The 17,573-nt window shown below is 43.2% G+C and overlaps 1 protein-coding gene across 3 annotated transcripts in view; it reads right to left on the bottom strand.

Annotated features, from left to right (window-relative positions):
- LOC138967642 (uncharacterized) overlaps window positions 1-8,129 on the bottom strand; it is a 37,805-nt gene extending 29,676 nt beyond the window's left edge. For all 3 annotated transcript variants that reach the window (XR_011456005.1, XM_070340246.1, XM_070340247.1), the window contains exons 1-5: window positions 7,992-8,129; window positions 4,242-4,483; window positions 3,538-3,798; window positions 2,822-2,972; window positions 2,215-2,387 (exon numbers count right to left, since the gene is read on the bottom strand). Coding sequence is in view for 2 of the 3 variants with exons in the window: in XM_070340246.1 (XP_070196347.1) it covers window positions 2,215-2,387; window positions 2,822-2,972; window positions 3,538-3,798; window positions 4,242-4,353 (697 nt within the window). In the remaining variant the exon portion in view is untranslated. The remainder of the gene's footprint in view (window positions 1-2,214; window positions 2,388-2,821; window positions 2,973-3,537; window positions 3,799-4,241; window positions 4,484-7,991) is intronic.
- Between the last annotated feature and the right edge of the window lie 9,444 nt (window positions 8,130-17,573).

Below are 17,573 nucleotides of genomic sequence, written 5' to 3' on the forward strand. Positions count from 1 at the left end.
GTAAGAAGAAAAGCAACTCACCATGGTCCCTGATAGGAACACCAGGGTAAAGAAAGAAGAAAAGCAACTCACCATGGTCCCTGATAGGAACACCAGGGTAAAGTAAGAAGAAAGGCAACTCACCATGGTCCCTGATAGGAACACCAGGGTAAAGTAAGAAGAAAAGCAACTCACCATGGTCCCTGATAGGAACACCAGGGTAAAGTAAGAAGAAAAGCAACTCACCGTGGTCCCTGATAGGAACACCAGGGTAAAGTAAGAAGAAAAGCAACTCACCGTGGTCCCTGATAGGAACACCAGGGTAAAGTAAGAAGAAAAGCAACTCACCATGGTCCCTGATAGGAACACCAGGGTAAAGTAAGAAGAAAAGCAACTCACCATGGTCCCTGATAGGAACACCAGGGTAAAGTAAGAAGAAAGGCAACTCACCATGGTCCCTGATAGGAACACCAGGGTAAAGTAAGAAGAAAAGCAACTCACCATGGTCCCTGATAGGAACACCAGGGTAAAGTAAGAAGAAAGGCAACTCACCATGGTCCCTGATAGGAACACCAGGGTAAAGTAAGAAGAAAGGCAACTCACCATGGTCCCTGATAGGAACACCAGGGTAAAGTAAGAAGAAAAGCAACTCACCATGGTCCCTGATAGGAACACCAGGGTAAAGTAAGAAGAAAGGCAACTCACCATGGTCCCTGATAGGAACACCAGGGTAAAGTAAGAAGAAAAGCAACTCACCATGGTCCCTGATAGGAACACCAGGGTAAAGTAAGAAGAAAGGCAACTCACCATGGTCCCTGATAGGAACACCAGGGTAAAGTAAGAAGAAAGGCAACTCACCATGGTCCCTGATAGGAACACCAGGGTAAAGTAAGAAGAAAAGCAACTCACCATGGTCCCTGATAGGAACACCAGGGTAAAGTAAGAAGAAAGGCAACTCACCATGGTCCCTGATAGGAACACCAGGGTAAAGTAAGAAGAAAAGCAACTCACCATGGTCCCTGATAGGAACACCAGGGTAAAGTAAGAAGAAAGGCAACTCACCATGGTCCCTGATAGGAACACCAGGGTAAAGTAAGAAGAAAGGCAACTCACCATGGTCCCTGATAGGAACACCAGGGTAAAGTAAGAAGAAAAGCAACTCACCATGGTCCCTGATAGGAACACCAGGGTAAAGTAAGAAGAAAAGCAACTCACCATGGTCCCTGATAGGAACACCAGGGTAAAGTAAGAAGAAAGGCAACTCACCATGGTCCCTGATAGGAACACCAGGGTAAAGTAAGAAGAAAAGCAACTCACCATGGTCCCTGATAGGAACACCAGGGTAAAGTAAGAAGAATAGCAACTCACCATGGTCCCTGATAGGAACACCAGGGTAAAGTAAGAAGAAAAGCAACTCACCATGGTCCCTGATAGGAACACCAGGGTAAAGTAAGAAGAATAGCAACTCACCATGGTCCCTGATAGGAACACCAGGGTAAAGTAAGAAGAAAGGCAACTCACCGTGGTCCCTGATAGGAACACCAGGGTAAAGTAAGAAGAAAAGCAACTCACCATGGTCCCTGATAGGAACACCAGGGTAAAGTAAGAAGAAAGGCAACTCACCATGGTCCCTGATAGGAACACCAGGGTAAAGTAAGAAGAAAAGCAACTCACCATGGTCCCTGATAGGAACACCAGGGTAAAGTAAGAAGAAAGGCAACTCACCATGGTCCCTGATAGGAACACCAGGGTAAAGTAAGAAGAAAAGCAACTCACCATGGTCCCTGATAGGAACACCAGGGTAAAGTAAGAAGAAAGGCAACTCACCATGGTCCCTGATAGGAACACCAGGGTAAAGTAAGAAGAAAAGCAACTCACCATGGTCCCTGATAGGAACACCAGGGTAATGAAAGAAGAAAAGCAACTCACCATGGTCCCTGATAGGAACACCAGGGTAAAGTAAGAAGAAAAGCAACTCACCATGGTCCCTGATAGGAACACCAGGGTAAAGTAAGAAGAAAGGCAACTCACCATGGTCCCTGATAGGAACACCAGGGTAAAGTAAGAAGAAAAGCAACTCACCATGGTCCCTGATAGGAACACCAGGGTAAAGTAAGAAGAAAGGCAACTCACCATGGTCCCTGATAGGAACACCAGGGTAAAGAAAGAAGAAAGGCAACTCACCATGGTCCCTGATAGGAACACCAGGGTAAAGTAAGAAGAAAAGCAACTCACCATGGTCCCTGATAGGAACACCAGGGAACACTGTGGACACTAGGTCGTTGCGTTTAACGTTGGTGATGTTGACTCTGACATGCACTGTCGCCCATTCGTTGCTGGTGATGTTAGGGACCTCACAGGTGGCACCGTTTAGTTTGCCACTGTAGCATTTCCGCCAGTTACTCTCACTGGAAATGCAAAGAAGACAATACGGTAATTTTATCAATGAACAAAAAAAAGCATCAGCAAACTTACACCTACATTGTAAACAATCTACAAAGGATGAATTTAACTCTTCAAGCCGTCAGATATTTATTATGCAGATAATACACTACTTGAGAAAGCCAACAGATTGTAATTTTAGTATTTTACAGATCGCACACATATCCCCTCTGCTTCCATGATTATACTTAAACACTCAGGCATACTCCTCCCTTCTTCATAGCAACTTACTATTGCTGTTACAGCAACAAAACATCAATCAAGGTTACCAAAACAAATGTTCACATCGTCACTGAAAATTTAGTTGTGTCCTCTAAACAATTAAATGTAAACTGCAGTAAAACTGTAGCAAGAAAAGAAAGATGTAAATGTGAAAATGTCATTGTAACTGTAAACCTACTTTGATGGATTGAAGCACCATTCTACTGTTACTAGGATCAGACTTTCTGCATGACCGTTCTTGTAGGGCGTGTTGTTAAAACCCCAACTGATGAACAGGTCGACTTCATTTAACCACACCATCTTCAGATCTGTCGCATTTTGAGGAGCATCTGAAATGAATAATATGAAGAGTTTATATGATCAGCATGAATAAAACAAACTAGAACAGTCTGTGTCACCGGGCACTGAAACGTATGGCCACGAAAACTGATTCTGTTGGGGAAAATCAAATATAAAACACTAACAGTAAGAACATAAAACCCACATACAGACGCACACACTGTCACACACACACAGAGGCACATACACACACGTTCACACAGTGACACACACACAGTGACACACACACACAGAGGCACATACACACACGTACACACAGTGACACACACACTCATACACACAGTGACACACACACACACGTACACACAGTGACACACACACTCATACACACAGTGACACACACACTCATACACACAGTGACACACACACACACGTACACACAGTGACACACACACTCATACACACAGTGACACACACACACACATACACACAGTGACACACACACTCATACACACAGTGACACACACACACACATACACACAGTGACACACACACTCATACACACAGTGACACACACACTCATACACACACATACAACCTTAAGTCTATACTTACAATCAGTGTATATGTTAGCGTTAGCCACTAGACCATCACCGTCCGTACACGTTAAAATCGTTTCTTCAAAATCATCATCAGTGACGGGCTTGTCCAACAGGGCATGTGTTGTGTTTATCTTTTTCACGTATTCCAGGCTGTAGTTTCGGTTTCCTTGCTGAAAGTACACTTCACCGGTGAAGTTGGAAAACTTGATGCATTGAACTGTGAGATTCTCTCCAACGTAGTACATGTGGTTGTAACTTGCATCTTCTTCGATCCCTGAAAATATAAGAGGTGAAAATAAATGTATCGGACATTTACGATACTTATTGTGATAAGCCACCATTTAACAACAACAACAACAAGATTTTCTCTAACATAGTACATGCTGCGATTTTTTTCTATTTCTGAAAAGAGAAAAAATAAATTTCATCAGATATCAAGGCTAAAACACCACTTACATGTACCTCATTTCAAGAAAAAATAATGAAGCAAACTGATATTTTAAGGAAATCTGATGGGGAATTTGAAGCAGCATAATTATGATTTTTCATAAAAAAAAGTTAAGATAAAAAAAATCATCATTCTCTCTCTCTCTCTCTCTGTTTGGTCTTCACCTTTAACCTTTGCCTCCCTCCCTCTCTGCCCCCCCCCCCCCTCCCCTCCCAGTTACACTGACTGTTTCATATAAAATACCAAAGAGTTAATAGGAAAATACTTACTGCCTTTGGGCTTGGGTGCTGCGTTGAACCAGGCAGAATGGGCAGGAAGGAACAGGAGGCACACTGCGACGACAAGAAGCAGGTGGAAATGTTGGGAACGCAGACTGAACATGGTGAAGGTCAGACTGATGACTGATGTCTCTGCCTCTCTCCTTCAACTTCTCTCTCTGTGTCCCTCTCTCCTTCCTCACATCAACGTCCCTCTCTGTCTAGAAGTGTTTCCTACTGAAGTTATGGTTTGCCTGCCACACACAAAGTCACCAACAAAATTAGGTTAAAACACATAAAAAGTTAACACACATAAAACAAAATTGTTCAGGCAGGTGGGACTGATAAACAAAATACACAGAAAAGACTGCACTGTGCAAACTAACATTTTCCTATAAGTACGTTTATGAATTTATGCCTACTTCGCATTTTCTTGCATGTAGGTACATGTATATAAAATAAATAAAGACACAAGAAAGACTGCACTGTGCAAACTTAACATTTTCCTATAAGTAGGTGCAATGTATATATGGAACTACTAGAATGAATACCCGCTTCGCCGGGTAGACGGCTTCGCCGGGAAGAAGTACTTAGAGCCGTACGCCGAACTATGGACCCGCCAAGCTTAGGTCCCTCCCAGATTCGTGGAATGGGAACAGCACGAAAATGATTCAGTGGCCATAATGCCATTCCTGACCATATCGAGTCCCATCCTTGTCGACGAATGTAACCGTGTTAATCCCCTTTGGAGGCGAACTCCACTCAAACAGGACTGAGCAAGTTATGGCTTCTCAAAGGAAGGCCAGTACATAAAATTACACAAAAGCCGCCAGACCACATCACAAACAGAACTGAAGAATGCACAGGTGTTGCTTACATAGAGACACACACACTCACACACACACACACACACAAACACAGAGAAGCCGTATCTATAGAGAGATAGATGACAGTGTATTTTTCGCGTGGCTATAAATTGATTCGACCTTTGCACTTTTACAGTGAGGATAATTTACGGGTCCAATTTACGTTCTGTACACTGCGTTGACCTTCTAAAAATAGGTAACAGTAACAGAACGCCGGGAATATCCGAAGACGCTCAGCGCAGTGGACAGCGCAGTGTAGTAACTTACAACTGAACGGGAAAGCCACACGAAGGAAGGGAGATAAACGCCAAACACTGGAGAAGATAAGGAAGAGTTACTTATAATGGTGAAATGAACACAAAAACGAAAATGAGTTCAGCGCTGCGCGCTGAGAGCACGTGTTGAAATATCTCATCGATGATATTGTGTCCGGGGTGTAGCTGAATACGGTGTCCAAATTTGAAAAAGATCCACCGAGAACTTTGGCGTTGTGATGTGGTGTAGCGGCTATGGTGTGTCGGTATGGGGGCCCGGGTAAGCTGAGGTGGAACCAAAATAGCTGAGGTGGAACCAAAATCGGTTCCGCGCTGCGCGCTGAGAGCACGTGTTGAAATATCGACCAGGTTGTGTCGTGTCCCGGGTCTACTTGAATATGCCCACCAAATTTGAAGCAGATCCATCGAGAACTTTGGCCGTGCATCGCGCACAGACACACAGACACACAGACAGATACACAGACAGACACACAGACACTAGTCGTATATATATATAGATGTCAACCTCATAAATTTCTTGTATATTGGTATGTATGAAACTATGCCAACTTCACATTTTCTTGCAGTAATGATGTATACCAAACAAAAACGAAGTTCTTATTTTCTAATATTTATACAAAACTATGGCTTACGTGATTTGTTGATTCAAGCCATTTCACCCTTATTTTTGTGTTTAACTTTAGAGCAAAGTCGATTTCAATGCAAGGGAGGTAACTCTTGTTACTCTAGAGCACTGGTATTGATGACGTCATACACACATGGATACATACACGCGCGCATACAAATGGATAACTTTCATAAGGGATAAAACAAAAGATTCTCCTTTTTTCTGTCGAGAACCATGCTCAAATCATACACGAACACAGCAATGACCAATGACGCTCACATTGTCTGTTTTCAGTGTTGTAGTCTGTAGTGCATTAGAGTTCAATTCCTTTGCGGATAATCTTCAACTTTAGTGTGTTAAATTCATAGCTCAGAATCAAGTGGCATTCTTTACTTATTTTTGATAAAAATTACAAGTCTCTGTAATCCGGTGCGAAAAGACACGAAAAGACACGAAAAGACAGCAAATAGATACGAAAAGACGCACATAGATCAAGGGCAGACACCAGATACGTAACTAGTCGTGTTTGACGTCGCTTTTGATGTCACCCGGATGTCCACAACCAGAGTTGTGTCCCTTGAGTCCATTTTAGCTGAGCTGGATCACGATTTTTGGGGTTTATTGGCAAAGTAAAGGACTTTTTGTAATACATCAAGAGAAAAAGTTGATAAGACGGGGATGCAATAACTTTTGACAAAAGTGTTTGGGTTATTCGACCGCCAGTAATAGCTCGGCGCTAGTGAAGTCGTCCCAAACCGAGCAAATGTATCCCTGTTAGTGTTAGTGCCTCTTGCATTGATCTTGCATTCCACAACCTGTTTGTATAAAATTTGCATATATTGAAACGCTGAGGCCCCCACAAGGGACAATTCGGGTCCTTCGCCTCGGGGGGAAATATATCACTATACGTCGCCAACAGATCAAGGGACACAACTCTGGTTGTGGACATCCGGGTGACATCAAAAGCGACGTCAAACACGACTTGTTACGTCCCCGGTGTCTGCGCTTGAACTGTGTGCGTCTTTTTGTATCTATTTGTTGTCTTTTCGTATCTATTTGCTGTCTTTTCATGTCTTTTCGCGAAAAGACGCGTCTTTTCGCATTTTAGTAGGACCCCTGTAATCAAGCCAAAGAACATTTGTCATGAAATTAATTGACGGATTGAGCTCTAAACCTAAGCATAATTAATTAATTTGGTTGTTTGATGGACGAAAATGATGCGAGAATGGCGTACGTTGTCAACCAAGGGACATCACTTACACGACAGAGTTGCCTCCCCTGTCCGCTGACATGGATAATTCCTTCTTAGACGCATGTAAACGAAACGCATTCGTACAGTTCATCGGAGTTCGTTCCGTTATTTCAAAGCGATCTAAAATGACTTGTTATGATTACAAGTTCAGGTTCTACAAATTTGGAGGCTTTATGAAGTTTAATGCCTCTGAATTATGAGCTATGAATTTAACACAGGACTCATGAGACGTTCGCAAGAACCCAGTCCTCTACGGGAAGAAGAACACACTAAAGTTCAACATTACCCAAACATGTCAACAACACGATCTAAGGAGTGATTTTGTTCATTACTGATGAGGTTTTCGGGGGTTTCCGCAGTCAAGTAGTATACCCCTGCCGGAATCGCCGGGCTTCTGTGAGTGTGACCCACATCTCATGACCGACATCTACAGTGGGGATCATATATATATACTGATATCCAGGTCACAGTTTTCCATGACTTGTCACTCAGTCATGGACAAAGAAACATATTCATACATGTACTGTCTTCCAATATTCCATCACCTAAACCTGTGTGTATTTCATTTTGTGTGTCTACATCTTCTGCCAGTGTCAGTAACGACTAACGTATGGTACCCGGATCCCAACAACATGTTTACGATCAAATGACTCACTTGCTTCCGGATTTGTCTACGAGTACGAGTTTTATTCGCTATTTTAACAAGGTATTGGGTGACAAGCCTGCGTCCATCCTCTCAAAAACAGTCAAATATGTACTAACCTATGTCACCATACTGAATCAGTAGATCACACAACAGTTATCCCAACTTAATCGTCTGACGTTCCTCTCTCCAGTTTCTGGCACTTCACTTGTTGATTCTCGGAAATGTAACTCCCTACTGTATGGGAGTTATCTCCCCTGTACCAGTTACAGAATTGTTGCGACCCATCTCGTCATCGGCGCTTTTCCGGAAATGACCTGCGCTTTGTTGGAATTCCAACAATGGCCGCCATTGTAGGAATTCCAACTTTGCGCTACGCGATTCTAGAAATGTACCGCGCGCATAGTGAGAATTGTGCTCTTTCTTAGAATGCGATGTAAAATGATACAAGTCATGATGGCCCATGATGATCTTTGTGTTTTAAAGTGATCAATGCTTAGCCGGTCTTGACATGAAAAGCAGAAGCATTCTATAACGCACCAAACCAACCAAATGACATAAAGCAAAAACACTGTTGATAACTTCGGCGGGCTGTTACAACACAGTTCAACGACCCATCCCACTCAACCAAAACGCACCAATTTTACGTAATTTTAACGTTTCAGATCTTACATTTTACAACAACCAAAAACACAACAAGAGTGTTCCGATATAACTTTTCACTGGTAACTATCGATTGTATATTAAACTCACACAGTCTCTCTGGGCTGCAGAGACGGTATTACGTCCCTTTACTGAGTAGGCTCTTGTGCATGGTAATCTAGGCTCTTAAAATGTAATGTGCAAGTCTGTGCGCTATATTGATGTGATTGATTGTTGCAAAATGTTGATTCAAATTAAAGATGATTTCAGACTGTTGTAACAAGCTAACTCTCTACTCTGAGAAAAAAAATCATTGTGTTCAAAATAGATCGAGACAGCAGCAACTAGCTAGCTACATGCGCTGAGTGTCACTGAGAGAAGTCAGCCACACAGTGTACCCCCCCACACACACACACACACACACACACACACACACACCCAATTCAAGACTTCCCCTGAATAAGACCTTGCTTTTCCATATACCTTATTCATGACCTGTGAGAAGGGTATACTTTTTTGTGCCAGTCGAAGGGTTGCCATTTCTAGAACGAGGCAGCTCGTTTCCGGAAATGCGGCGCTTTGTTGGAAATCAAATGAGGTTTCGGGAAATCCCGATTATTCCAACTCTGCCCCGGATTCTTACTTTGCGCCCAACAGAATCATTCCTAAATGTTGCAGATTAAGGACACATTGTATCATCTACAGCAATATAATTATATATTCCTCAGGTGAGAGAGAGAGAGAGAGAGAGAGAGAGAGAGAGAGGAGGGGTGGGATGGAAAAATGTCGAAAGAAGGTGTTTTTCTGTGTTTTTTTGGAAGGGGAAAGGCTCCTGATATCACGGACCGGCTCCTAATATGGACCACCTCCTGTTCTGACAAACTAACGGCGCTAGAGCGCTCAAAACAATTGCATTCGCTTTATTCACCCTCTCTAGATAAGTTGCACATGTAGAAACAGTTGCAGAAACACAAACCTCAAAACCGTTAGGCTTTTTCGGTTTTTTTCACTTTTGGCAGCGTTCACTCTTTGCCGCCTAAAACGGACTCGTTTCTGTCCACAGCCAAAGCTTTCATAACACTAAAATGGCTATATATGACAGCTAAGACAGTATTTGTTACATTTTAACAGTGTGTACACCGAGTTTCTACTGCAAACAAAAATTAGTAGCAAAACCTCAAACTATGTGTGAGTCCCCTAATGTGGACCACCTTCAACAAATCGAAGAAAATAAAAACTGAAGGCAATTTCAATTAATTCATTAAGAAGCTTGCTGAAAATAACCTATAACTAACCCTCGAGATTTCAAAAAAATATAACACAGTCTTTTTTGGGGGGGAAGTTGATAATTTCACTTATTTTCACTCTGTTTTTGATAAGCTTCTTCAGTTTCCTGATGTGCTTCAAATAATGCTCTCATCAACCCGAAACAGCTAAATCTAAAGCATATTTGAATTAGTCTGACTTGCACACTAAGTTGTATCATGTTATTTTGAAGTATAGGGGGCTTTTTACAGTGATTCGTGAAGGCCGCTTCACTGGTCCATATTGATGACACAACCATTTGTCGAGGATAGCGTAGGCACCCGGTCTGCTCCCCGCCTAAAAAAGGCCAGTGCCGTTCCGTCTTCGAGGGACTGCGTGGGTTTCATTTCGGAGTTTTCCTTCTCCTAGACGAGTTTCCTTCCATGGATGATGAGCCTCCTCTACCCTCGTTTTGAATTCAGAGTGGTCTTCTCTTAGGATAGCTGCCTGCCAGGGTTGACGAGCCTATCCTGCCCGGCTATTTGACCCATAGCTGGAGGTTGGTTCGTGGGCACCTGGGCGTTTCCACACACCGGTGGGCCCGCATGCCGCACGTCTAGGGGCCAACCTCCTCCGAGTCCTTGTAGTCTAGCCTGGGGCCTTGCGGTACCCAGTTTACGCCTGTCGCCGCGATGGAGGCACTACATAGGGCTTGTTGTGGAGAGGTTATTGTACTGGCAGGAGAGACTGACGCATTCTGCTCTCTTTTCGCATTGTCCTAAAAAGGACAGACGGTGCTAGCCAGCGGTGAGGGCTGAAAGCGAGAAGTGACAAGCACAAGACACTTCGCCAACACACTAGACACGTCACACAGCCGTTTGGCAGTGGTCCATATTGGGCGCCCAGGCTCCTATTATGGACCCTTTGTGATTTTTTCTGTATTTAATTTTTGCTAAAGGTCTATCAAAGCTATTTCATTCTAATTAGTCCTAACGGTTAAACTAAGAGAGAAGGACTACCAACCACAAAATGAAACTACTTCGCAAGAAAACAAGCTTGTTATCAGCAATAAACAAAAAGTCGTCCATATTAGGGGCCCTTCCCCTAAATCATATCTATAATAATAATAATAATAATAAAGATAGCTTATATAGCGCCGCTTCACAAATTTAACTATGCTCTTAGCGCTGTACATCGAGATATAACAATTTCAATAATATAAATACAAAGATGATATTATAATAATACACATTTACAAATATCACTCACGTGCATACATCCTCGTGCACACCACGCGCATAGACACTCCCACTCATTAACAAGTGCTTCCATCCCCCTGCCACTGAGATGTTCATATACCCCCCTGGACAAGCTCACACCATGTCCGTCTCCTCTCTGGACTGTACATACACTCAGCAAGAAAAGGAAAGACTAAATGCAAATTTCATACAGAACCCTATAGCTCAATCAAAGCTGAAGCAACTATTCAAAAAAGACACATTCAAACAACAAATCTAACTTCACCTCTAACAGTCTATAAAGATGGCAAGGACAATTTACAAGGATTCGCGAAAAAGGTTCGTTTTAAGGGAACTGCGGAAAGAGTCCTTAGAAGCAGAATGGCGAACGGAGGAAGGGAGAGAATTCCAGACAATGGCAGCCGCAGAAGCAAACGAGCGATTTCCAAAAGAAGGCAAGCTTCGCTCGAGAGTTTCCAGTTTGCGACTGTCAGCGCGTGAGCGGAGGTTGTAGTCAGAGGGATTGTCATATGTGACGAGCAGTTCCTTGAGGTATTTAGGGCAATCTTCAAATTTGGCAGAGAAACAGATACAAGCAAGCTTGTATCTGATACGAGCGGACACGGGAAGCCAATGAAGGGAACGAAGAAGTGGTGTGACATGATCAAACTTCTTAGAACGATATATCAATTTGGCGGCAGAGTTTTGTACCTTTTGGAGTGACTCGACAAGTTTTTGATCACAGCCATAGAACAGGCTGTTGCAATAGTCTATTCTGGATAGAACTAGAGAACAGGCTAGAGTTTGAGCGGCTTGGGGGGTAAGATAGTGGCGGATAGAACTGATTTTCCTTAAGTTACTGTACGCAATTGTGCGGATGTTTTGGACGTGCTGGGAAAGGTTGAGGAAGTGGTCGAAGGTAACGCCAAGATTAGTCACAGAAGAGACAAAGTTGACGTCGCTATCACCGACATGAATGCTAGAAGGCAAAGAATTTTCAGGGAAAGATCTGTACTTGGACCTGACAAGCATGGATTCAGTTTTCGAGTCGTTTAGCTGTAGTTTGTTAGCCGTCATCCACGCCTTTACAGCAACAACACAGTCTTCCATTTCACTCACAGTGGTATCAATTTGATCAATCTCACTGTCTTTGTACAACTGGTTGTCGTCTGCGAAGGCGTGGTGATCAATAGGATACTGTTTGACGAGGTTAAAGAGGGGGTTCATGTACAAAACAAAAAGAACTGGACCCAACACGGATCCCTGAGGAACACCGAACTGAAGGACTGTGGATTCTGAACTGATGCCGTTTACCACGACTGTTTGAATCCTATCCGACAGATAGGACTCAAACCAGGACAGTGCAGAACCTGTGATGCCAAAAGTTGCCTCAAGGCGGGCTGTCATAATTGAGTGGTCAATGGTGTCGAACGCAGCGGACAAATCGAGAAGCGTGAGAACAGACACTTTACCGTTATTGAGAGCCATCAGAAGGTCGTTTACAATTTTCAACAAAGCAGTTTCAGTGCTGTGGGCAGGTCTATAAGCCGATTGGAGGCTGCTGAGAAGATTGTTTGATGAGAGGTGGGCATTATCTATATTTACTACACTGTATAACATTGATCATATTATGTTCTTATACATGTATCCTTAGCGGATTATGACTTTATTCAGTTATTCTGCAGAAAAACAGAAATGCTGGAGAAAAACTGTTTGTTTCTGCAGCATTTCTGCATAATGTCATCTTATAATAATAATAATAACGGGCATTTACTTAAAGGCACAGTAAGCCTCCCGTAAACCATCACAGAGCTCCCCGAGCGTCTAAATACAGTACAAGCATACTTCCTTTTGAACGCTCACCGAACGGGAACATCCTGGCTGCTTTCTGTCGAGCGTGAGACATTTTCCAAGAATTTATTTTCGTAGACTTGTTCCGTTAACAACAACGGCGCCTCGTTTTTGCGCTAGACCTAACTTTTAAAATCTAAATAATAAATTGACAGCTTGTTACACAAACATTCTTTAATCTTTCATCAAGACAAGATCAGAACAATTCGAAGTTGTGAAAGTTTAAAAAAAGAAAAGCCCGGAAGCAGGGTCACGCAAGGGTCGTAGCAGACGACGGCCGGTTTATCAGTGCAAATCGCCGTTCCTCTCAACAGTCAAAAGCCATCGCTAGAGTTCTTGTGAACCACAGCCGTTGTTTCGTGCATAAAAAAACGTGCTATTGTAGATAAGCTCACGTCGAGTCGCATTCAAATGACTAACTATGACGACTGCATTGTAAAAAGGGAAAACTGGATCACACGGGTTCACGATGGCTCAGGGGTAAGATAAACCATGCAAAAATAAATTCTTTGAAAATTGTTCGCTCTTTACGGAGGGCACCTAGGATGTTCTCAATTGGTGAGTGTTTAAATGAAAGGGTGTTTGTACTGTGTGTAAAAGCCTGACCGTATCTGTGATGGTTTACGGGAGGCTTACTCTGCCTTTAACGAATGCGACTTTGAGGGTGCTCAGGTTCTGTTTACCTGACTAACACCGCAGAGGGCCCCAAAGGGGGGGTATCATCACGATCACGGGAAGGGAAATTTTAGCTTTCACGATCACAGTTACCTTGATTTTTGTTTTCACGATCACGATCACGAACACCAGTGGCAAATCACGGTCACGGTAAAAGTTGCATGTACAGAAAGCACGTGTCAAAGTAAACACAACCACACAGTCATTCGCACCTCTGGATCTATTGTTTATTCAACACAAAGTGAGAACTGTTGCACTTTTTTATTATTATTCTTTTAATTCTCTTTCATACACACATAGAAATACATATCATGATTTGTAATCAGTAACAAGAATGTTGTTTTCATCTCTCTCTCTCTCTCTCTCTCTCTCTCTCTCTCTCTCTCTCTCTCTCTCTCTCTCTCTCTCTCTCTCTCTCTCTCTCTCTCTCTCTCTCTCTCTCTCTCTCTCTCTACACTCATAAACACTCAACTCCCACACCCTCACTCACACACATGAATATATACTTGCACAATTTCACATTTCCAGAGCTAAATCTTGTAAACCCATTTTCTCAAAAACTATTGGGTGGATTGAAATTAAAGTACATGTATGTGTGATGGGTTCTTTATATTGAACTTTGCCATACAATTTGAGGTACACCATCGCCTGGTTTCATGGCCTTGAAAAACAAACAGGAATGCTACAGGCCAAAAATGGTTTTACCTGAAAGAAGCGCGCAGTGCCAGTGGCGAAGCCACAAGCCTGAGCCTGCGAAGCAGGCGAGCCAACTAGGGGGGTCCGGGGGCATGCCCCCCCGGATTTTTTTTCAAAAAACGGTTAAAATCTGTGCAATCTGGTGCATTCTGGGCATCATTTTCAGGGCTGTAATAGTGTTGTGATCTTGTTAAAAATCCCATTTTAGCCTCCCCCCACCACCATTCAACACACCTCCAAACTGGTGAAAACAACACTACTATGCGCTGGCTTCATTGAGACCGGCGCCCGGTCGCGTTGCGCGATATTCACACGGATCGTTTTTGCGGAAATTTTTCAACTTCACCGGAATAAATTTGACTTTACCGGATTTTGAAAACGGCTTTATCGGATTTCCGGCAATTACCGGAAAAGTAGCATGCCTGACAAAATCCCCAACGAACATGACTTTGATCGTCTTTGACATGAGGATCAAGTGACCCAAACTGGCACGTCTCCCCGCCATTGTTTCTGAATTTAACCCATTGTTGATATTAAAGTTTACAGGCGCTAAAATAAATCCAAGCTCAACTGATGCAAAGAAGCGACAATTAGAATCTATGACAAGCGTGTCCACGTTGCTGGGATGAAAAACACATTTCTAGTTTCGGTTTTGGCTACACGCAGACTCGATCTCGAGCCAGTCGAGGTCACACTGAGCGAGTGACAGCCGGATGTGGCAATGTCGACAATGTCAATGATCTCACTCAAACTCAAAGATCTTGAACAAATTTCAAGATCTTTGCCTACATTCAGAACAGTCATAGAGCAACATAGATCAACATACCTTGATATTTCGTCTTCGGAAAGACCGACCCGTAGCCTGACCTTTCCACCAAGGAAGGCATTCTCGCCGCCTGCTTTGGTCCGGCTTGAATCCACAAAATATAACAGAAGTTCGATGACAGTACCGCTGCACGCCATTTTTGATCTTCGAATTCGAATTTGACTGAATGCACTCAAAACTTTTGCACGAAGCCCTTCCATTGGATGAAGTTTGGCAGACTTTTGCAATTTGCCTTCTGAATTGATCTCTTTTTGTGTGTGATTGGTTCTCTTAAAGGGAAGCAATCGCTGTCAAAATCATATTTCTGAATGTGTTGTTGCTTCCCTTCAATCGGGATTGGCTCCTTGACGAATAGAGGATTATAGAGTGATACAGCTGTGAAAAATGTACGTTGAAAATAAAATGCTTTGCAACAATGCCCATCACGATCACGAAAATAAATGACGATCACGATCACTCGAGACTTGATTTTTTTGTCATCACGGATCACGGGCAAAGTCCCATCACGATCACAGAAATGGAAATTTCGGCAATCACGGTCACAGAAAGGTCAAAAAACGCCAATCACGATCACGATTTTAAACCCTTTGGGGCCCTCACCGCAGGTGCGGCAGTTCTCGAGCCTGGTTGACACCAGGATATATTATGACAGTAAGCGTAGAGTGCTGCCCTGTCACGTAGTCTCAAACCAAATTGGAAATCCATAGCATCATCATTATAATCATCCTCATCTCATTAATCATCCAAAATTATAAAATGTCCTCGCTCTTGTGGCCCTTCATGCCCGGAGCTCTCATGGTGACCTTGGTCTCATTGTTCCTGTTCCATCCTTCCCTGAATAGTACTTCTGCTGTCAGTCTTCAACATGTGACGTTCTGGGGGGTCGACGGAGGGACGTGGTGGCGGTCTGCTCTCTGGAGGGGACGCTCACTTAGTCTGGCTCCGCGACTTAGCAGTCAATGTCGTTAGTAGGGGGCATAGTAGGTAGTGGGCTGAGTCCGGGACAGACCCACTACTGAACACCGTCGAAGTGACTCAGCAGAAGTGCAGTGTCAACTTCCGAGGGTAGCCTACCGCAGCGACCCGACATCCCTCCCTGGAGCGTCTGTAAAATCGACAGGTCTGGCAGCGGAACGAAATTCAGATGTGGATGGAGCAGCGAATGCAGGGACGGGGCGGCGTGAGAGAATACCGGAACAAGGAACAGGTGTAAGGACAACAACAACAACAACAACAACAACAACAACAACAACAACAAAAAATAACGGGCATTTATAAAGCGCCTTATCAGAAGTTCAAAGCGCGTGACAACAATACTTGTCATCATTTTCACGAGTTTTCATTCACAAGCACCTGGCAAATAAATCTCATGTTCCCCAGGCAATAAATCCCCGGTTACCATAGTTGCAGGAAGCAGGTTATACATGGATAATCAAAAGCATACCCAATAGAAACGCTCGGGGATTCTTCGGCTCTTTTCATTGGTGTTTCCCCAGACCTAAACAGACCAAAAACGAACTGGCAAACTGGCAAAAGTAAAAAAAACAAAAACCAACTACTTCATGAAAGGTCATACATTCATCAAAAACAAATGAAACCTAGCGTTATGTTTTGTCTTCTTACAGAGTCATGGAGTGCGTGTATCTGTGTTTCGATACACAGACGTTCGGAGAAACACGAACGTCAAGTTCAAGTAAAACGACCCCTGACACACACATTTTGACCCGTGCACAAGACGTTGTATCGATAAACGAAGCACAACTAAGAAACAATAATAAAAGCAAAGAAAATAGCAACAAGATAATTATGCAAACATCTAACAAAGCCGAGCAAGCAGAATGACAGGTCTAATGAAAAACAAAGAGGTACTGAGTCGGAAACAAGATCGCGATTCTTTCCTTCGCTGCACGACGCAAATCTTCTGTGACCTTTGACCAAACGTAGCTTCCACATTCGATCACTCAGCTTAATATTTACAACAGAAAGCCGAGGGGTGGAATACCGAGATGAACCTACAGAACTGTGCATCCTCAAACCTGACATATTCATCCCAACATTTAATGAACTCAAAAACACAGAAAGTTGCTTTCACACGCCAGCTCATTCTGATAATCCTCGCTCCACGGCTATCGTTGATTGCCAGTGGTAACACGAAATTTTTACTCCACGAAACATTTACTCCGGAGTAAATATTTCGTACGAAATTCTTACTCCGAGTACACTTTTCGTACGAGAAAAGAACTCCCCAAGGCACGAAAAAATTACTCCCTCCACGAAATTTTTACTCCCCATTTTTTTTTACTTCCAGTAAAAATCTCGTACGCAAAAATGGGATGCGGGCTAAGGGATAATGCCAATAAGTGATCTCGCGCACACGAATGTCGCGCTACCATCCTTCCACGCCTTCCACCACCAAGACTAACAGGGGGACAAGGGAGTAAAAATGTCGTACACCTGGCATGGGAAGTTAAATTGCTCGTGTTGGGGTGAAGTAATTTATTCGTTATTTATTCGTCAGGGGAGTAACA

The sequence above is a fragment of the Littorina saxatilis genome, linkage group LG5, assembly GCF_037325665.1.
Source record: "Littorina saxatilis isolate snail1 linkage group LG5, US_GU_Lsax_2.0, whole genome shotgun sequence".
NCBI lineage: Eukaryota > Metazoa > Mollusca > Gastropoda > Littorinimorpha > Littorinidae > Littorina > Littorina saxatilis.